General features: G+C 42.0%; 1 protein-coding gene across 1 annotated transcript in view; it reads right to left on the reverse strand.

Moving 5' to 3' along the window:
• ARHGAP6 (Rho GTPase activating protein 6) overlaps positions 1–18302 on the reverse strand; it is a 550852-nt gene extending 532550 nt beyond the window's left edge. The window contains exon 1 of the mRNA XM_037822077.1: positions 16544–18302. Coding sequence (XP_037678005.1) covers positions 16544–17128 — 585 coding nt within the window. The 5' untranslated portion in view covers positions 17129–18302. The remainder of the gene's footprint in view (positions 1–16543) is intronic.
• Positions 18303–23435: the final 5133 nt, after the last annotated feature.

Genomic DNA, 23435 nt, shown 5'->3' on the forward strand with positions numbered 1-23435 from the left:
GACAGGAGTGAGAGGTTTGGAACACAGTTTTGGGAGATAGTAGCACAGCAATGTAAGTACACTGAACAAAGATGACTGTGAGTATTGTTGAAAGAGGAAGGTTAGGAGCATGTGGGACACCAGAAGGAAAGAGGAAAGATAAAGACTGGGACTGTATAACTCAGTGAAACCTAGGGTGCTCAATGATTGTGATAAAAGATGCAAACATGTTTTTACATGAGGTAGAACAAACAAATGTCAACATTGCAAGGTGTTAAAATGGGGTGAGATTTGGGAAAAATACAACCAATGCAAACTAGAGTCTATATTTAACAGAAACATTGTATTATGCTTCCTTTAATATAACATAGGCAATATACCAAAGCTAAATGCACATGGAGGGGGAACACAGGGGAAGGGTATGGGACTCTTGGCATTGGTGATATTGTCTGATTCCTTATTCTACTTTAGTTTAATGCTATCTTTCCTTTTGTTGCTTCCTAGCTGTCATGTTTTGTATTTTTTCTCTCTCTTTTTTTCTTCTTCTCCTGTCTCTCTACCTTCTTTGACTCTTCCTCATCCTTTGTGGAAGAAATGGAGATGTCCTTATACAGATAGTGGTGAATACATAAATACGTGACTATACAGGGTACCATCGATTGTTTACTTAGGACAGAATGTATGGTGTGTGAACAAAACCGTCTTAAAAAAATGGGCTGATGAAGAAACCTTCAGGGCACTATATTGAATGAAATAAGACAGACACATAAGGATAAATATTGCAGGGTCTCACTGATATGAACTCATAGACATGAAATGCAAGTTATCAGGATGTGGAATGAGGCTAAAGAATGGGGAGCGGTTGCTTATTATGGAGCAGAATGTTCAAGTAGGGTGAACGTAAACATTTAGAAATGGACAGAGGTGATGGTAGCACATTGTGAGAATAACTAACAGAGCTGAATGGTGTGTGAAGGTGGTGGAAAGGGGAAGCTCAGAGTCACGTACATCACCAGAAGGAAAGTTGGAGGTTAAAAGATGGGAATGTATAAAACAGTGAATATTGTGATGGACAATGTACATGATTAACTGTACAAATATTAGAAATCTCTCTCACCAACTAGAACATACGTATTACACTATAACTGGGAGTTAATAATAGAGGGGCATATAGGAAAAATATATATACCTATTGCAAACTATATACTACAGTTAGTAGTATTTTAATATTCTTTCATCAACAGTAACAAATGTACTATACCAATACTATGAATCAATAATGGAGGGGCAGTGGTTAAGGGTATGGGAGGATTGAGTTTCCTTTTTTTGTCTTTATTTCTTTTCTGGAGTAATGAAAAAATTCTAAAAATGTAAAAAAAATTAACTGTGGTGATGGATGCACAGCTGTATGATGGTACCATGGGTAATGGATTGTATACTTTGGATCTCTGGATAATTGTATGGTGTGTGAACAATCTCAATAAAAAATTTAAAAAAGGGTTATTACCAAGATTTTATTTCTTAGTTTTGATAAATGCACCATGGTTATATATTAACATTAGGGGAAGCTGGGAAAAGGTACACAGAAACCCTCTGTACTATCTTTGCTATTCTTCTGTAAATCTAAAATTATTTCAAAACTAAAAAGTTTTTTTATAAAGGTACTGGGTGATTATTGTCTTTCCTGCTCTTTGGCTCTTAATGGCTGGTAGGGTACCAGATTACTTCACAAGCAAAACAATTCTAGAACTCATGACCCACCTTCCAATCATACCAAACAACTTGCGGTTTCTGAACTATTCCCTGCTTACTGGTGCTCACACTGTTTTGTTTATTCTGTTTCTTCTACCTGCCTTCCTTTCTATCCTTGTTCCCTTGACAAATTTATATTCCTCATTTTAAGACCAACCTCTATGCCATCTCCCTTGACTCTCCCAGACAGAGTTAGACATTCCCTCTTATTGATTTCTAGAGCCTCTTCTACAAACCTCCCTTATAGCTCATGTGATTAGGGACCAGACATTACCTATGTAGGGGGATGATAATGGGTGAGAAATTAAAACCACGTTGCATGGATTCAAATCCTGGCCCTATCCCTTATTAGCTGTGTAACCTTGAGCAAATTACTGAATTCTCCATGTCTAAGTTTCCTCATCTAGAAAACGGGGCTAACAATAACAATTCATAAGTGGAGATGAGGACTAAGTGAATTCATCAAACAAAGTGATTCCGAGGGTGTTTGATGGTTGTTGGCTATTATCATGGTTATTTTCTTTTTCTCTAGACTCAAAATCTTTGGAGCAAGGACTATAATGTATTTACTTTTCTCAATGGAATCCATAGAGCTGGATTCAAATCCCACCTTCGTCATTTACTGGTTTGGGAATTCCTTGGATTATTGTGAGGATCTAATGAGTGAATGCCTTTTAAAGCATTTAGTAGAGTAACTGGCTAAAGGCAAACATTTGATACATGTTACATATTAAAATTGTTATCTTGCTAAATACAGAGTTTGCCACTTAAGATATGCTGAATTGTTTGATGAATGATTGAGTGAATCAGAATGAGGGGTAGCTGATTCAGTATCTGATATAGAATATAATTATCAACTAATGATAGAAAAGGTTTAATTTCTTCATCTGCTACCCCAGCCTCTAAGTTTTAGAAAGCTACTTCTAACTCAAGAAACCTGTTGGTGTGGCTCTATGTCATCCTGTCATTTGGAAGGATCTCCATGGAATAGACTGGAAAGTTCTAAGAACAAATAGCTTTGTATAAATGATATTATTATAGCCAATGAGGGTTATCCAAGCTGCAGTTACACCATTGAAAAACATATGGCAAATTCCCTAAGAGCAACAGATAAATTAATATAATACCATTCATCTAATGAGTAACTCCTATGAAGCTAGAATGTGCAGTCTTAATTACTTCTTTGCTCCAACTCTGCACATAATAAAAAAGGGTTCATTTCACCATCAATTCATGGATATATATATATTTAACAGGAACCAAATAGCATTATAGAACACTTTCTATACAATTAAAAATATAGTACACAAATTCTTAAACTTAACATGTAGAAAAAAAGCTACCCTATCAGAGTTCTTCAACTACTACATATGTTCCCTACATTTTAGAAAGTTTAAAATTGAGTCCCACAGTCATTATTTACACTCACCATGGTATTTTTGCCTTTTTTCCCCTGAAAAGCATTATAAAATCCATGGTTCATCTTGCTAATGACAGCAGTTTAGAATGAAGTAGATCAAGTAATAAACAAAAAACATGGCTGCATGAACCCTCGGAGCCCATGGATGCTAGTGCAATTTGTCAACTGACTTCACAACCTCCTACAGAGAGAATACTATTTTATTTCCCTTAAAGGTGAACAAATTAAAATTCATACCTCATAAGTGATGGCAATGGGATTTGATCCCAGTCCTCCAAAGTCTATGACCAAATTGTCCTTCAGTTATGCTTTTGGTTAGCTAAGACTGTGGGTGATTGATTCTAAATGCTGCTCCCCATGAATCTATGCTAAAAACCTTGAAAACCATGGTGGGCAGTTCTGTGCAAGTTCAGTTGACCATGTACTACCAGTCACCCACGTCTAGTGTACACTTAGTCATATTGCAAGAAGTATGAGGTAGTTAAAATCTCTGGAAGCAACTTCAACGGATGGAAGATGGGAACCCATGGAGACAAGCTCCGACTTCCCATGTTTTAGCTTGTGGTGGCTTAAAGAAGGTCACAAATCCTTTGTTGCTTCTCCCATCAAGAGGTAGAATCTATTTCACCCGTCCTCGAATCAGGGCTGGCCCTGTGACACACTTTGACCACATACCTTGAGACCACCATCCAGTGAGGAAGCCCCAAACTAACCAACCAGAAAGAGGGAGACCACATGGAGAAGCACCAAGGCACCAGGCATGCAAGTAAAGACATCCTCCACCTTCCAGCCATCCCAGGCACCAGCTGAAAGCAGCCAAGTGAGTGAGTGCAACTGACACCACCTGGAGCAGAACTGCTCAACTGAGCCCTGACCTAATTCCTGACCCACAGGTCTCTACTAAGGTTGGGGGTGGTTTGTTATGCAGTAATACATAACTGAAAAGCAGGTAGTTTATTCTGAGAGACATCCTATCAACTTTCCCATGGTCCTGGTAGAACCACAGTGGAACTTGTTGTCCACAGCTGTGATGTTCGTGGTACAAATTTACAGTAGCGTTTCCTCCTTTTCTGTTTGATTCCCTCATTTTCTTCCCTTCTGCTTCCTGGGATCACCTCTCAAACAAACTGCATGTACCCAGGCTCTCCATGTGGGAGAAGTGAAACTAAGACACAGAGATTTTGCCCCGCCTATATTTTTTCATGGAGTTTTAAAAACCTTTATATCCCAACAAATAATTTCTCTGCATTGCTCCAATTATAAATGGTAATAGCCAACCAGTCACTTTTTTATTTCTAAAGCAAAATGTTGTGATGACACTAAGAGCTGTAAATAGATTAGAGATAGAGCTGGGGGAGGGTGGAGGGGGAGAGGGGGAAAGAGGGGGAGAGAGAGAGAGAGAAATTACATTAATAGATTGTTATCTAAAACTCTGCCAGAAATCTTTCCAAATAAAATTAAAAACAAACCTTTCTCTGCTGTAACAATATTGCATAGAAAAACAAAATTAATGAATCAGAGGCAATCACTGTAGGTTTCCTAAGGTAATTTTCCTCTTGACTGCTTGACCATTCAACTTTCTCATTCAATGAGCTTTTTTTTTCAATGAACATTTTTAACAATAAACTTTATTTTTGTAGAATGGTTTTATATTTATTCAATGAACACTTATATGAGCTACATCTATCTTTCCTAGTGGTAACCCCATAGTAATTGCATCTTTTTCCAAAAATCAGGGAAAAAAGACACAAAAATACAAGATTTGGAGCATAAATTATATTATTCTTCGAGAGTACAACTTGGAAGGTCTTTACATAAATTAGAAATGATACCTGTTCCAGTTTGCTAATACTGCTGTTATGCAAAACACCAGAAATGGATTGGCTTTTATAAAGGGGGTTTATTTGGTTACAAAGTTATGCTCCTAAGGCCATAAAGTGTCCAAGGTAAGGCATCAACAATAGGCTACCTTCACTGAAGAACACTGATGGCCTCCGGAACATCTCTGTCAGCCGGGAAGGCATGTGGCTGGCGTCTGCTCTGGGGTTCTGGTTTCAAAATGGCTTTCTCCCAGGACGTTTCTCTCTAGGCATCTGGGGGTTTTCTCTTAGCTTCTCCCAGGCAAATTCTGGGCTAGCAAAAGTCTGCTTTCAGTGTCCGTCTCCAAAATGTCTCTCTCAGCTGCAGCAGTCTGGGCCTGTGATGGCTCCTTTTTAAGGAATCCAATAAACTAATCAAGACCTATGCTGAATGGATGGGGCCACACCTCCATGGAAACAACCTAATCCAAATATCCCACAAGATTGGATTAAAAGATCATGGCTTTTTCTTGGAGGACATAATATATCCAAACCGGAAAGTAAAATACAGAATTTTAAACATTTTCTGTAAATATTTTTGTAGATGAGGAACAGCAAAGCAAACAATCACAGCACGCTGGCTCTCCTACATCTTTCTCCCTCAGGGAGAACCAAAACTCAGAATATCTAAGAACTCAAAGAGAAATGAACTCTTTCAGTTTATTTTTTCCTTGTAACTCTGAATAACCAATTTCAGCTAAAAGAATCCTGCATAAGAACTTAATCTATCTGATCATTTCCATCACATATTAACAGTGTGTTTTTAGCTATATGAGAAAAAAGGTAATATATTTCCAATATAAAACAGGGATAACATAAAATGAAACATTAAAGCACCCTCTTTGCAGCAGAGTGGAAATACGTTTGCTGAGTTCCTGCCTCAGAGCTTCTGGAGTTAGTCTGTGACTCATCTCACACTTCTTGACCTTCAAGTCAGTACACCATCTCCATATCACCTTTCACACTTATTTCCTTGGCATTTCAACAAAGACATTCTGACAACCCCATTTACTGACATTATATTAACATTAGATGCCAGATTCAACATGCCTCTTTGGGGGGCTTTGGGAAAGCCCCAGCACAATACCCTGAGATAGAACATGGAAACCACCTGTCCTTGAGCCCTCTTATAAATCATGAAGGGGAGAAACCTGACTCATGGGGTCCATAGCAAGAACTTCAGGACAGTGAGTTCTCATCTTGGATTTCTATAAGTAGTTGCAAGATATCTTTGGATCTTTTAAACTGTTCTATTCTGGTTGTATCATCTATTCATAATTCTTACCTGCCAAAAAGGAAACATGCCAAATTTCTGTATTGAATCTCAGAAAGACAATCCGTACTTCCTTACTGACAATAATAATGCAGTATTGCTGATAGCCTGTATAATAGGAAAGGCAGAATTTGTCTGTAGCTTGATGAAAGTCCTAGGCAGACTAGCTTTTAACACAATTCCAGGAAGAATTCTTTATATCCATTACAATTTAAAGGCAAACTCTGAAGGTCTCCATTCGGGGGGTGGGAGCTGGGCATAGAATGGGGATATCATATATAGGATGTAAGTATCACATGGATGTCTCAATTAGATAGACGACTTTTCAGGACGTTTGCCACCTAAGATTCTATTTTGTTCATAGAATACAGATGTCAGTCAAGGAATGCTGAACTTACAGACAAGACTTTCAGGAAAACAATGCATCCAGGGAGAGATGGTATTGTCTCAATTTAGTGATCTCGCCTTGTTACCCTGGAAAGATGCTGATGATATGGGCCGTGAAAAGCAGTCAACTTAGCCTCACACGATGGTGGTAGTAAGAAGTGAGAAGAACACCAGGCTTGAAGAGAGCATGCTGCTATTTACCAGCAAGAGAGGCAGGGAAAGACTAGGAACTTAACCAGTTCCCAACATTCTAAGTATTCTACAAACAGAGAGTGTGGGATGCCATGAAGTGACTGGGACCAGTGTGTTGGAATAAAGGCTGCCCGTTGGCCCGTTGGTATGTCTTGGATTATACCAAATCCTCAATGCAAGTCTGGCAAATTCCTACGTTCTAAGTTACTAAGCCAAAACGCCTGGAATGCCAAGCTGCTGTTGCGCCAATACCTATCAAGAAACATATACTTTACTTAACATCTTGCAAAATACATTTCCAACTGCTTTCTGCTGTTTTCCCTTATCATCTTTCAGTACATCCTATGTGCTGCACACTTGCAAGTAATCTACAAATGTTAAGTCAAGAAGTCCTCACAAAACTCTGGGGTTTAAGCATGTTAATTATTCTCATTTGATAGATGAGGAAACTAGGTACCAAGATGTTTTATAACTTATTCAAGCTCACAAGGCAGAACTGGGATTTGAACCCAGGCACTCTGGTTCAGAGTCCAGCTCTAAACCATTCATTCCCTTGCCTCTCCAAGTAAGCCTTGCTCTCTCTTAATCTGAATCTCAGTGTCCTCATCTCTGACCTTATAGAGTTGTAATAACAGAAAACTGGTGAGCATGCTATAAATACTAATTGTTATTTTGCTTATCACTATTCTCATCATCTGTCAACTGTGATTCACCTGAAATAAATGAGCAAGGAATCAATCGGCAGTCCCCATTCGAGCAGAATTCTACTTTGCTCAAAAGCCAGAAAACCTGGTGGCTCAGTCCAGGACTTCCTTGGACCAAATTATTAACTATAGCAGAGGCCTGGTTGTAATAAACCCCAAGGGGGCATGGCTATGGCCACCTAGCCTTTCTCGTGCCCCCTTCTCCATCCACATCTGGGTCTCAGAGTATCAGCTTGTCTACTTGCTTCTCAACCCCTGAGAAATGAGGCTATCGTCTTGAGAATTGATCGGATGCTTTTCCTCCTCTCACTTCACCTCCCGGGGGTGGTATCAATCCCCTGTCTCCATGAGCTGTCCAGGTCTACAGAAACAAAGACATGAGGCCACACAGTTCAATTCGCTTCCAATTTCTCCAAAGATGTGGATAACTTCCAGGTTCGGTTTTCTCCTCTTGGATCCACCAGCACATCATTTGATAGGTGGTTTCTCAAATCACTTTTAGTTCTAATGGCTCCTGAAAACCTTTGGGTATTTAATAGCTCTGCTGTGATACAACCAGGCAATTTTTCAAGTTTGAAAGTCGTTTGTAAGATCTCTGCCTATTCTGAAGAACATTTTTTTAATAGCTTCTCTGCGCTTGCTTCCAAAGCACAAAAATCAGGGCACAGGATTTCCACGGTAACTAATCTCAGAGAATCCCAGGGCTGGCCACTGACTCCTCCATTGAGTCTGCCAAAGCCATTACTACCTCCTTTATTGAATCTACAAGGACAGCATGTAGAATAAATTAAGACGGGGCCTACTGCACAACTGTCAGAACTCATTTATTTTTATGTTTTATTGAAAAAATGAGGTAGCAACAATACTTTGTATATTTTCTAAAAGGAACAAACATCATTCTTTTTTAAAATTGAGATAGAATTCATATACCATAAAATTCATCCCTTTAAAGTGTATGATTCAGTGGTTTTTCATATATTCATGAGGTTATGCAACCATCACTACTATCTAATTCCAGAACATTTTCATCATCCCCAAAGAAAAACACCATACCCATTAACAGACACTCTCCAGTCCTCCCTCACCCCAGTGCCTGGCAACCACTAGTCTAGTTTCTGTCTATGGATTTGCCAACTCCAGACATTTTATATAAATGGAATCATACAATATGTGATCCTTTGTGACTGGCTTCTTTCACTTTGCATCATGTTTTCAAGGTTAATCCATGTCATAGCATGTATCAGTACTTCATTCCTTTTTTATTTCTAACTAATATTCTGTTGCACAGATATAACCCATTTTGTGTATCCATTCACCTGTTGATGGGCATCTGGTTGTTTTCACTTTTTAGTTAGTCTGAATAATGCTGCCATGAGTATTCTTGTTCAATTTTTGTGTGAACATATGTTTCACTTCATATCAGAATCCAGTCAGTAACTGAGGGAGTCTACATGTTGACAGTAGTTCTCCAAGATCCCAGAGAGGCACCTGTAGGGTGTAACATCTTCTAAAGTTTACTGCATCCCATACAAGCCACTGGTTGCCATAAATAGAGTGAGATTATGATTGCAAATATGTCACAATATGGCAAAAAAGCTTGGAATGTAACGTGAAAAAATGAAATTAGTTATTGTTTTAGCTGGTAGAGTTAAGAACGATGTTTTCATTAGATATTAGGGAAACGCAAATCAAAACTACAGTAATAGATACTACTTCCTACCCACTAGGATGGCTATAATCAAAAAGAGAGATGATAACAGGTGTTGGCCAGAATGTGGAGAAATTGGAACCACATACATTGCTGCTGGGAAAGTACAATGGTGCAGTCTCTGTGGAAAACAGTTTGGTGGTTTCTCAAAAAATTAGCGTTAGCATATCACCCAGCAATTCTACTCCTAGCTATATGCCTGTGCCTGTTTGGATATATTATGTCCCCCAAAAGCCCTATTCTTTAATGCAATCTTGTGGGGGCAGACTGATTAATCTGTTGATTAGAATGGAAACGTTTCCATGGAGATGTGGTCCCCACCCATTCAGGGTGGATTTTAATTAAATCACTGGAGTCCTGTAAGATAGCTCACAGACAGAAGGAGCTCAGAGCAGCTTAGAGGGACATTTTGGAGAAAGCCATTCTGAAACACATCCCAGGAGCAAAGGACCAGCAGACACCAGTCATGTACCTTCCCAGCTGACAGAGGCACTCTGGACACCATCGGCCTGTCTTCAGATACTTTTATGGGGTTAGAACTGTAAATTTGTAACTTAATAAATCCCCTTTATAAAAGCCAATCCATTTTTGGTATTTTGCATAATGGCAGCTTTAGCAAACTGGAACAATACCCAAGAGAGATGAAAATATATATGCCCACACATAAACTTGTAAATAAATGTTCATAGCAGCCCACCCAGATAATTGAGGATCACCTTGCCATTGCAGGATCCTTAATCACAGCTCATATTCTTGGGTCTGGAGGTTAGGACATGGACATCTTTTGGGGCCATTTTTCTGTCTACTACAGCCCTCTGTCATACATGACCACAGAACCATGTACTTTTCTTCACATTCTGAATAAGTGACGTGATTTATTTATTCGGAATTTTTGCTTGCATAAGACTGTAAGCACCTTGCAGGGCCATGCCTGTTTGCTCACCACTGCATCACTAGTGTAAACTGAACAGCTGGCACACAATACAAATTTGATGACTGCTTGGCTAGGTGGCCAGTTTGACTTTGCTGGACCAGGGTTCCTGGGGGAGAGGGGTAGGCCAAGATTATACCATTAAAGACTTTGAAATGACAAGGTAGGGAGTTTGGATTTCATTCTGTACACACTGCGACCCATCAAAGGTTTTTGGCCAGGGGATTAACATGATCAAAATTCTGTCTTTGGAGGATACAGCCTATAAGCCAGATGGGAACAGGGAGAAACCAAAGACAGGGTGACCAAACAGGAGGTCATAGCAAATGAGGACCCAAAGTAGGCAGTGGCATTGATAATAAACAGCTGGGAAGATGTAAGAACTCAGATACATTCTACTTCACACCCTTTCTAGAATGGAGAAAATTAGAAGTAAACACAACAGGATTTGATAACTTATTGGAAAAGAGAGGGGGAGAAATGAAGATTTCTCTGGCATGGTAAACCTAAGCAAGTGGAAGAATAGGGAAACCAAAAGAAGGACTACACAAAACAAAACATGTTCAGATGAAAGAGTGGCTGATTTGTTCTGCTTCAGACATGTAGAATCAAGGGTTCCAGTGGCCATTCATGAGAAAGATGTCTAGAAGAAAATCAGAAATATATGTCAGGCACTCAAGTACAAGATCCCAGCTAGAGAAAGAGTTAGGAATCTCACCTACAGGGATGATGGCTAGTCACAAAAGTGAATTAAATAATCATGGGAGAAGGATTTGAAAGAAAAATACAGAATCATGGGGATGGAAGGGCAAAGACAAGTCACAAAAACAGGGGAGCAGGAAGAGACATTAGAGATGAAGAAGCAGGCAACGTTACAGACATCCAGCCAGGAGAGAACTGTGACTTTTAAATGTGTTGTGGGAGAGGTGTTGTGAGGGTGGAGAGAGCCGTGTTTTAATGTTGCCCAGAGTTTCAGTTGAAGGAGAGCTAAGAAGAGACTTGAGAGAATTGTTTCAGTAAGTAAAGGGGACAGAAAAGAGATTGCCAAGGCTTGAGGTGCTCATTGGAGAAGTGAAAGTAGAAGCAGCAATGGTGGCTTACTGTTTCCAGAAGTTTAGCAGTTTATACTGGGAGTCAAAAAAAAGTGGCTTTCAAGGTTGGTTCTGCCCTCAGCTTGTTGTCAGAGTTTGAAACGGTTATGTAACCTTCCCCATCCCTCTTTTTAACTGTAAAATCAGAAGGTTGGAGTTAGATGCTACCCAAGATCCTTCCTGGGGCTGAACTTTTCTTTCCAGTCTTCAAATCCAAAATGCTGGTGAAAGCTCAATTCCAAAGCATCTGAGAGGAGGCTGTATTCACATTATTCCCTATTTAAGTTAAAACTTACCTTAGAGAGGAACTCTAGCAGAAAGATACTCCAAAATAGAGAATATGAAAGTTGATAATTATTTTCCAAATTTAAAAATTCTTATGGCATTATGCTGATTTCAGAGATAATTCCTTGTAAAATGTCCTTTGTCAATTTCCTGTTTGAAGAGGAATTACTCTAATTATTGCCTCTTCAGTGATATGGGTGAGCCTCTATTGTTAATCATATATTCCTCTCTGTACACATTTTAAATTTTAATTCCAGTTTCCATCATTATATATTTACCATTCAATTCTTCCCTACAGTTATATTTAGATATCCTATATATATTTTCCTATCCTGAATACCTTTTAAAAAGGCATTTTCTTCCAATTCAAAGCCTTGGTTAACATATACCAGGAAAGAAAAAGAAAATGATGAAGGCAAAGCCACAACATGAGGAAAAATGGAAGTGGAAAGCAAACCCTAGAATTCAATTTCCTAAATAAAGTGCACATATTTGCTAACAACAGCATTAACGTTTTGGTAAGGATAATTCTTGCTCATGGGGGCTGTCCTTGCATTGTAGGAGGTTTAGCAGCATCCCAGCCTCTACCTACTAGATGCCAGTAGCACATCCCCACACCCCCTCCAGTTGTGAAAACCAAAAATACCTCCAGACATTGCCAAATGTCTGTGAATACGTTAGGTTACATGGCAAAGGGGAATTAAGGTTGCAAAAGGAATTAAATTTGCTGATCAACTGACCCTAAAATGAGGAGATTATCCTGGATTGTCCAGGTGGGCCCAATGTAATCATGAGGGTCCTTAAGAAGAGTCACAGGAAGATGTGACTCTGGTAGAAGGGCCAGAGAGATGCAATGTTGCTGGCTTGGAAGATGGAGGTAGAAGACCACTAGAAAAGGTAAGAGAACAGTCTCCCCTAGAGCTTCCAGAAGGAATGCAGCTCTGTACAACCTAATTTTGGCCCAGTCGGACCTGTTTGGACCTCTGACCTCCAGAACTGTCAGATAATATATCTGTGTTGTTTTAAGCCATTAAGTTTGTGGTAATTTGTTATAGCAGCCATAGGAAATTAACACACCATCCCCTTCTATCCAGCTGTAACTACCAAAACTATCTTCCCCAACATTGTCTAATGTCTCCTGGGAGGCAAAGTCAGCCCCAAGTTGAGAACCACAGAGAATATAGAGGCCAAACCCCTGAGAAGAGCATAGTGGGGCTCTTCATAATTAACACTACCCTACCTTTTGAACACTATCATCCAACACATAGTGAGATACAGCCTATGCTGCAGGCCCACCATATTTCTAACTTTGAAATCACTCTACATCCTGTCAACCCTCTGCAGTGGTGATGCCAAGGGGTGACTCAGAGGCTGGGGAATGTGCTTCGGTCCTGGTGGAAATTTTATCTGCCCCCATAGGTACCCCAGCACCACCTAAATGTGTCTGATTTCTGGTTTCATTAGGTTACTACATTAAAAAGTTGTGTAGTTGCTACAGGTGTCCTGGGATCCTAACCTTCCTCTCCCGACAGATCACTGCACTTAAGCCCCTCTAAATTCTCTTCGTTGGAAATTTACCCCCGCCAATGCTTCTGTGTCTGCAGGTCCAAGCCCTTCTCTTTCATCGAGGAATCACTCCCCCTCTTCTCCTTCTTTAAGATCCAGTTCAAATGTTACCTGTTCAGTGAAGCCTCCTAAGAATCCCCCAAAGCACAGTGAATCATGACCCTCTCTGATCCCTCTGTCCTGCACCTATTGGGTGAATCATGCATCTCCCTCCTTAGAGCTGGAGCTCTTTAAGAGCTGATCATATTCTAGCATTCCTGCTTATGCCCAAGAAATGCTTGTGAAACAAATAAAGAAAAGTATAGAAGTCACATATAGTTAGAAACCATTTTAAGTATGGGTTACAGAAGCTTGCAAACTCCAGGTCAGCTATGAGCATAATCCCAGCTCCCATTCACGAGAATTAGGAAAATACCTTATTCCCTTTTCTGTGATCAGAGTCAGGGACAGAGCTCAGCTGCTAAGAACACAAGTTGCGAGGCATGTATCAATTCTGTCACCATGCACCATTTATCCCCTTTTCTTCCTTTTTTTCTTTCTTCAACAGATATCCTACCCAGCATGTCCACGAATCATATATTGTTACAGCAACCAAAAAAACACATAGTGAGAAAATATGAATAGAGTCGTAGCTAATTTTTCTAACACCTCCTGGGTATAGGCTATAAAATGGCCATTTCTCAGTAGCAGGAGCACTTGTATGAACAATTTAGCTTAAAACCAGAGAATCTGCTCAAAGAACTAAGCTGAAATTGATGTGATCCCGTCACTGACTAAACCTGAAGGTGAATTCTCAGGCTTTTCTATGAATACAATGGAAGACAAACAGAGAAGCTGAGCAAACCAGAAGAGGTACATGGGGTCTGAAGGCAAGACTCAAGGATGGTTCTTGTGGTCTGGAGATAAGACCAAGGCCCCAGGGAAATTTGACGCCAGCTGGAAACATTTCTGTGGGCACGTGCTAGATGCCAGCACAGGTGCTACACTCAACTTCACAAGAGCACTGGTTCTCATCCTGGACAACTTTGTCCCCCGGGGACATTCAGCAATGTCTGGAGATGTTTTCGGTTATCACAGTGGGGATGGGGATCTATTGGCATCTAGTGGGTAGAAGTCAGAAATGCTGCTCAACATCCTACAATGCACAGGAGAGTCCTCCACAATAGAGAATTATCCAGCCTGAAATGTCTATAGTGCAGAGGCTGAGAAACCCTGAGCCAGAGCAGCCAGAAGTGCAAGAACCAAACCTGCATGAACCAAATCTCCCTCCAGGGCCTATAATACAATGGAAGCCTTGCAAGATGCTCATCTGCTGGACTTCTGACGTCATTAGTAAAGAGTCTCATTTCAGACAAAGGATCCAGATTGCTTGCAAGTGAGAGGGACAAGCAGTGTTCCATAGGATGAAATGCCTTGGTTTCTGAGAGGGTTCCAGGTAATCCAGGCCATTAAATTCCAGACCCAGGGATTAAATTAGGATACCTGGGCCTCTACTAAACAAAACCCACCTTAGCCTTACATGCCAGGATCCCATCTAATCACTCCATGTCTGCCTCAAGCATACCGGGATTTCTGACACACACATGCACACGCACACACACATAAACATTTTATGAGAAAATGGTGTTCTTTTGCTGCATGGCTATGTACTTAGCTTTCACCACTGCAAAAAAAAGTCATGGTAGATGACCTTCCTTCAAACTACCCAAATGCTATGAGAACAGTTAGAAACCACCCAATATCAGTGCAGTTCAGATACTTGTCCATTGATTAAGAAATTTTAATGGATAAAAAGAACATTTTTACCCAGCTGGGACCATCTACAATCAAATGCCTTTTGATCATAACAGCAATGAATGGCATCCATATATAATAATCCAGGTATGTATGGTTGTTAAGAAAAAGCAGGGACAAGAATTCTTAAGGATGTTGTTGGTTTTAAATGTGAATATCAGTGGCTATCTAATCCAAGAATTTGGCCATTATTAGCCAGAAGTACCAATGCTAATTTCTCTTTCTCTCAACTCCAACAGATTCATCTGATAGTGGGCGCTTCTGAAACAGCACAGGAATCCAGTCTTTGCTGGAGATGATCAAGAAAAGCTCAGCATTTTGAGTTTTGATCATCTTTCTAATGCTGGGTTCTGTGGTTTGGAGATAATCTCTTGCTCTCTGCTTGGACTTTTCTTTTACTGCCTATCTTCCTCAAGAAAATGGGTAATCCATACCCCCCACCCAACAGCAGCAGTTACTTTGGCACAGTAACCAACAGTTTATTAGCATATGATGCTAATGTTTCTGAGAAATGATGTTGATTTTTCTAAGGCTGTCTATTAAAAAGCTGAAATCTAATATTTATCTCATGTTAACAGAGCTAGGTATGATCTTGGATGCTATTTTCAAGCTGTTTTTCTTGGTTGTATTTCCTTTATTTAGCCTAAATCTCAAGCAATTACATGGTATTTTATTTCATTTCTGTAATACTAACTGTACTTTAAAATATTTAATTACAACTCTCCCTTCCCTTATGGAACAGATCTGAGGCAAACATATAGAGTTTGGGGACTGAGAGGGATAGGAGATATTCATTTTTACAACTGCTGTTTTTTCTCTAAAAGCATCCATCCTCCTAAGTACCCATGAACAAGTTTTCCAATAGCTCTATTGGCCATTATTAGCTAGAGGTACCAAATAGCTCCTTCTTAATGATTGATTTCCGTTTCAGGTATATTTCACTAATGACTAATTGTTCTTGGTGGAAGTTTGCTGTATCCAGCATCTTTCATACCTGTAAAGAGAACTTTTTTTTTCTTCTCATCAATCAAGTTAATACTTAGAACCATAGATTTTAGAAACTGGACTATGTAGTGGTAGGTACAAGAAGAGATCAGTACTAGAGAATTTTAGTAGTTACTCCCCTCTGCCACCCAAACACACTAACACAAGCACTATTCACAACACCCTCCAGAATAATGTTCCTGAATTCCCTGTAGAACAGAGGACAGACTTATTTCAAAACATATTTCCTACCATTCTTATAAAGACCGCAGAAATAGGCCATTTGAGTTCCAGAAAACATCAACAAAGGGTGATGGGATAAGATGACCCTTTGAAATTGCCTGCAGCACAAACACGAAACCACAACACTGCCTCTTCCTCCAGCTCCCATCACTGCTCCAAAGAGAGCCAGGAAAAACTATAAGACACACAAGCAGGTGGCCACTAGGGACGTCCCATTTCCAGGCACCATTTAACAGGCCCGAGGGTAACAGCCAAACCATGGAAACTCCTCAGTGGGTCTCCTGGCTCTGTAAACACGATGGAATAAATACAGCCCCCTGGAATTGCCCAGCCGTCCAGCGTTGGGGCTCAAGGACAGGCGGTGCCAGTCCCTACCTCAGACTTCCACACGACGTACGAGTGGCTGCGGCTGTTGGGTGTCGGCTGGAACTTCCTCTGCTGGAGCCACCTCCTGGGAGAAGTGAAGATGCCGTTGGGACCTCCCCCGGAGGAGCAGAGGATGCTCGCCGTGCTGCGGCCACTGCCCGGTCCAGCCACCGCCGAAGGCAAGTCCCAGGCCATGCTTTTCTTGAGGCCGCCGCGACCCAGGGGCACTTCATAGTCAAAGTGGAAGCTGCCTGACGGTGAATTCTCCTGCGGGGTGCTGGGTGTGGAGAAAGACGAGCAGAGGGCCCTGGGGGTCGGGCCTCGGGGAGAGGACGCTGAGCGGGGACCCAGGCCCTCGGCCAGGGGTGGCGGGGAGCAGAGGCGGCCCCCCGAGGCCCCCAGCGCGCTGCTCCCAGCGTTCTGGCCAGGTTCACCGTCGGCGCTCGCCTCACCTCCGCAGTGGCCGATCAGGGCCGGGTCCAGGCTGCGGGTCTGGCGCAGCTTCCTCTTGGAGAAGCCCTTGGCCGAGGCCGCGCCGCCCGAGGCGGGCGAGGAGCAAGAGAAGACGCTGTGCAGCAGGCTCTGCGCGGACATCTCGGCGGGACTGTGCCCAAGGGCCACCCTCGGGGACCCAGAACGCTGGAGGCTTTGCACCCGGAAAGGAAGGGGGCTCTGGCGGCGTTAGCTCTGGGGCGCGCCGAAGGCGGTGGATGGCAGTGCCCGGCTCACGCGCCGCTAGCGCGCTCCAAGTGCCCCGGCGAGGGCAGAAGCAGGAGATCCATGGCCAGCCTTTTAGAAAAAGAGGTCCAGGGGTCTCCTACGGCCGCTAGAGCCTTCCCCCTCGGAGCCCAAGTTGGGAAAAGGGGAAGGGAGGAGGAGGAGGAGGAGGAAGGTCAGGCGCTCGCTCGGTTCCCAGCACCAGCCCGCCAGCGCCACTCCCCCTTCCCAGCCCCGGCTGGAGACGCGCGCTCTTGCTCGCTGGCTCTGGACAGCCTCGAAGTCTCCAACAGGCTCCTCTTCGCGGCCTGAGGACGGTCCCGAGGGCTTGGGAGGCGGCCGGCTGGGCGTGCGCCCCGAACGCGCCCGCCAGGCTCCCGGCGCCTCGAGAAGGGCTTCCTCCGTGGCTGGAGCTGGGCGCTAGGGAGCCGTCGCTGCGCCCTCGCGGTGCCTTCGCTCGTCTGCTGCACCCGCTGTTCCGACTGGCGAGGCGCAAGGGTCTTTCCAAGCTCCAGGTTCCCGTGGGATCCCTGTCCGCTGCAAAGTGGGGACAGAAGACGCACTGCGCCCAGGGCCTTCCAAGAGCTAGGTGGCTACGACTGTACTAGGCGCTACGTGTAAAGCAAGGGGGCTAAGGAGAGTACCCCAAGGGTGGGTACCCATGCCCCGCCGAGGAGGTACATTTTTTTATATTCGCAGCCCACTCTCGGGCCCTGGGAAGGAGCGGAGACGTCCCGTAGCTCACGCTAGAGGCAGCGGGAAGAAGGTGGCTGGGACGACTAGAGCCGAGGAAAGTCGGGGCGGAGCAAGGAGCAGCAAAAATCAGAATGTGGAGGAGTTTTCTAGGCGCCAATCCTGGTTGCTGCGCAGAGGCCGCTTGCCACTGATACTGCGTCTCCTGGGGAGAAGGTCGCGATGACGGAAGTGCGGGCCTTCTCCCCCGTCTCCCCTCCCCCAGATCGGAGGGTCTGGGCGCCAGCTCCACTCACGTTTCTGAAAAGGAAGGGAAGTGTCATATTGCACCCCACCCACTGGTGTCAGACAGGCAGCCCAGGACGGTTGCCCTTAAGTTGGGAGTTAAACCTCCTGCCGCCCCCACCCCCACCCCCGTTGATTTTACTTTAAGAGGAAGGATGGAGATTCAGTACGAATGCAGTGGCTGCTGATAAAAGATAACATGCAATGGCTGCTAAGAAAAGTGGGGCTGGAAAAAGGTGGTCTCGTCGTGTAGGGGCCGTAAGCAAGTGTGTGAACGCAGTCGAGGAGGAGGGCAAGTGAGGCCGGGCAGGGGCAGGCAGAGAGTTGAGGTCTCAAAGCGCTGCGAGTCCTGATTCCGCTCTAGGACGCCTCTGGGCGCAGCCACATTCCTGGGAAGCTGGAAATCGCCGGCGATCTCCATGTTCCCGGCTTGGAGACTAGTTGGGAAGCAGCTTCTCCCGCTACTGTCCGACTCCACAAGACCATGAAGATCAATGTCTCACCCTCCTCTTGGAGGGCTTTTTGACATAACAGTTAAGTTTTGCAATTCATCTTACCATCATCTCAACAGGAGAGCAGACAGGATTTTGGAAATGCCTGCATACTTGCATGTCCTTTTTTTTCCACTTCAGAATGAAGATAATTTAATACAAATGTAAAGGTGACTTTCCTTTATTATTTCTTTTATTAAAGGAGAAAAAAAAAAAACTTCTCAAGCTTATAAATACAGGTGTTTGACACAAGCATTCGCCTTGTTGTGTATATATCAGAATTGTCCAAGTTTGAATTTGGAAGACCTCTATTCCCTTTGAAATTCCCGGAGGGAGGGGAGGGTGATTTACTTTGACTTTTTAAAGTGTACTCAGCCTGGACTATGTAGGAGGAGGCACTCATGAAATCCAACAAAGGAGAGAATCTGATGCCCCTCAAAAGGGCTTGGGGGTCTCTGATGCACGTTTTTGTAAAGGCGCAGGAAAAAGATTGCACCCAGGGAGTTCCTTCCAGTAGCTTCTGAGCTATCCGTTGGCTAAACACAGAATGAGTTTCAAGTTTCCCATCGCTCTCACCCAGGTCCATCTCTTCTCACCTCCACTTCTGCCCTGACCCTCTTAAATACTTTCAGCGGCTGCCAATCAGATGTGCTGTTAAGAGGCACAGCAAGCAGTTCAGATAGCTGGTTTCCCTGTCTGACTACACAGACCAAATTACATGGGGAGGACTGCTGACTTTTGTTTACTTCCCTTTTCAAACAAGCCACAAGAGAAGTAAAAGTGTGCAGGGTTTGCCTGTCCTTTCTTTACTAACAATACCTTGTAACTTGTCAAGAGTGATAAAAACACCTAATGTCTCTAGCATTTGGATAATGTTGCATGGGATTGGTTATGCCTGGCTGGATTTTGGAATTTGGGGTAGATGGTTAACAAAGTCGCACTTCACAGAACCATTTATAACTCAAGGTGATTGAACAAATATAATTTATGATTCTTACAAATTCTATTTCTCTAAGCCCATAAGACCATGGAATGAAAATGCAACCCCACCACGATTGTATAGGGCTAATATATTTGAATGCCCTCCAGCAGGACACCATACATTCTCGGTCATGGGTGTTGGATAGCCAATGAGCAGAGGGACTCTTCTATTGGCACTCAGAGACTGGAAGCAGACACATGCCAGTTAATTCATCATCTTGTTTCCAAGGGGTCCTGACCCTCCATTAGCCTGGAGTTTGCCTCATAATCATGTACAATGAATAGATTGGCCTAAATACTCATTAAGCTCAGGCTTCTTTTTAAAACTCAGGTTAACTATGTGTGCTTTTAAAGAACAGGGGAAAATGTAATGGCTCTTCTGGAAAGAAAAAATTTGTAAGAAAATTATTTGTATTTTTAATGATACTTTTAAACTATTTTGATTTTCAACCTGGTTGCTATTCAGTTTACACTGCAGTCATCGTGGCTTATGGCATATTCTTTCATTTCAGGTTAGGGTGTCCTATTTTACTCTTGTTATATAATCCTTTTGCTTATAGAGACCCACATCACATTGGCCTTTCTGACTGACTGCCATATTATGACAAACTTGATTAAGGAAGATCTATGGGTTTCATTTACAAATTTCAAAAATGGCTGGTTTCATTAAACTGATCCCCCAAGTCCTTCTTACAGTTCATCAGCTAGCTTCAGAAGCAATATAATGATGGTCTAGAGATAAATGGCTTTAAATGTATATACTTTCAGAATAGAATGCCTAAGACTTTGCTCTTTTATTGGGGCATCTGCTATTGAAATGGAGTGTGTCCATATTTGCTTATTGTGTTTTCTTTTTCTCAGAATCTAAGTTAATCACAGCTTTAGAATAGCTTTTATTCAAGGGCAGAACAGTCTATTCACTATCCATCATCTGTTATAATTACCCTAGAAATTCAGGATAGAAAAAAATTACAATATCTATTCCATCTTGTCATGGCACAGGAATATTATAATGAACCTTCTAGAATCCTTGGTGTAACATCAAGGTATCATCTTATCAGGGATCCTAGAAAACTCATCAGTTTTCTATTTCCTCGACAGACTGTTCTACAAACATACATCTTACTATCAAAAGATGTATTCTGATGCTTAGACTAAATTTCCCTTTTCTTAACTTTATCCCATAGTGTCTTTTCATATCTCCAGCCAAAACTCCTTTTTACCCTTGGTGTTTAGACCCTCGAGCTATTTGTAGATTTTTATCATGTGCCTTGGGTCTGACTTTGTGGTTTGGCTACACTATAAAGTTCATATTTTGCTTTAAAAACCATCTTTGTACATGATCTTCTCTGGACTCCCTCCAGTTTGCTTATTTCTTTTCAGTCCTGAGGTCCAGTATTCCAGGTTAGGGCATCCTATTTTGCCCCTGTTTGTTATATAATCCCATTGCTTATATAGTCCCAAATCACATTAAACTTTCTGATTGACTGCCATATAATATTTCAGACATATCTGATTGGCTCCCAAATCTTAGTCAGCATCACTGGATTTGGTTTCATCCTACCCATGTCTCTCAAACTTATTGTGATCCCTCCGATAGCATTTCTACATTCTTGGCAGTATCCGCGGTAAACAGTTCACAGCATCTCACTCTCCCATAGAAGTAGTCAAAAATTCTGCATCCAAGCTCCTGAAACATGAACAGGGGGACTTCATTTTAATCTGTGTGATTGTGGAATATACAAAAGACATGTGGAGAATTTTTACAGGACTGACTAAAGAATGCTAATTTATTAAATAGCCAGATTGCCCTATGCCTAAACTACTTCTTGATTGTAAGCTAGGGATTTTTTTGCAGCTGAACTAACAATGTTTCTTTACATTCATATTCTAGAATCTCTCTAGAATCATAACTGGGGGGCACTTAAATTACAATTGGCAGATGTCAGTGGAAGTAAACCTAGAGTCTCGGAATAATTCCATATGGGTAGGATTATCAAACACTCCTTTTCTCAAACACCAACTCGTGTTGAAGAACAGAGATCACTTTCCAAAGATGGGAATGTTTGTCGTGGTTATTCTCTAGAAGGTGAAATCATGATTTGCAAGGTATAAGGGTATCTGAGAGCTTGTGCCCTAATTGATACGATGATGTGAAAAGGCTAAGGTAGAAGTTTTGCTCTCCATTTTAGAGAAAAATTTTAATGTTATAATGCCAAAAGAGATAATCAGGAAAAAAAATCTGTACATTGACACTAGATGGAAAAACAGCACTGAACGTGTCTATACCACTTGCTAACCTGAATTTAATGTGTCCATAAGATCACCTACTCAAACAGCTTAGTCATTCCTGGCCCTTTAATCATAATAATATAACAACCACCAACACTCTTTGGGATTTGGTAGGTGCCAGGCACTATGCTGAAACCATGCAACCATTATCCAAATTAATAGTCTCACACACACAAATAGCTAGCATTAATCAACCCCCAATTCTACAGGTGATGAAAGCCAAGGCCTCCAGGAATCCCACTGGTCAGCCTCCAGTTAAATGGCAGAGCTAGTATTCAAACCCATGTGGTCTAACCCCGAGTTCTAACTCTGACAGGAATAGGATTGCAGATTAAGAAGCCATTCAATTTGGAGATATCTTGGGACCCTTTCTGAGTGGATTTCAATTCGGTGATTTTTTATCTAGCTGTGTTACTGCAATGCATCATTTAATAGCTCTCATTCTCTGTTCTCCATCTGTAAAATCATGTCCCCTTCAAAGGATACAGAGAATATTAAAGGACCTAATATATGCAACTCACTTAGCACAAGGCATTCCAGGGAGAACTTGATTAAACCACATATAGTGAATGATCATCTCTGAGGTGAGTTCATCTGGCCTGACCCCAAAAGAGCAATTCAAACCTTTTTAATTGGCTAATGAATTGTTTGCCTAAACTTATTTGAAAGAGACTCATGGTCAACCCAGTGAATGGTTGTGGCTGGGATCTTTGCCATAATCTCCAAGTACGAGTGAGGGGGTAACACCAACTAAATAATATGAACATGTCCTTTCAAACCAGGGTACTTTTTTGAGCTAAATGAATGACAGTTTGGGATTTTCTATCCTCAGAGTATAGGACAATTTTTGCCTTTAATTACATTTCTATACCAAAGGCAAGTTTCTTGGCTGAGTAGTTTGGATTTCACATTGCCCAGAACTAAGAACCATGAACCCTCCCTTTGAAAAAGGCACACAGTTGAGGTTTTCATATCTGTTTAGTTGATATCAAAATCCGGGACAATTTCTTCTGATGTTATATTTGAAACCTCAAATAATTATTGCTTTTCATCTTTCCCAGATTTCCCCACTGCTTGCACCTAATTCTTTCACCCCTCACCAATCCTGACCTTTGGGGAAAAAAAAAATCAAAATCAATGAAGAGAAAAAAAGTATCCTGCATTGAATGCAAGAAAAGAAAAGAGCATTATTTCTTTGGGCTCATATAAAAACTGTTGTTTAAAACAACAAACATTTACTATCACAGTTGCTATGTGTCAGGAATCTGGATGCCGCTTAGCTGAGTGCTTCTGCCTTAAAGTCTCCCAAAGCTGCAGTCAAGGTGTGGCTAGGACTGCAGTCATCTCAAGGCTGGCCTGGGGAAGGTTCCACTTGTGTTCTCATGTGGTAGTTGGTAGAATTCAGTTCCTCAAGCATTTTTAGGCTGACAGTTTCAGTTCTT

Source organism: Choloepus didactylus, chromosome X (assembly GCF_015220235.1).
Source record: "Choloepus didactylus isolate mChoDid1 chromosome X, mChoDid1.pri, whole genome shotgun sequence".
NCBI lineage: Eukaryota > Metazoa > Chordata > Mammalia > Pilosa > Megalonychidae > Choloepus > Choloepus didactylus.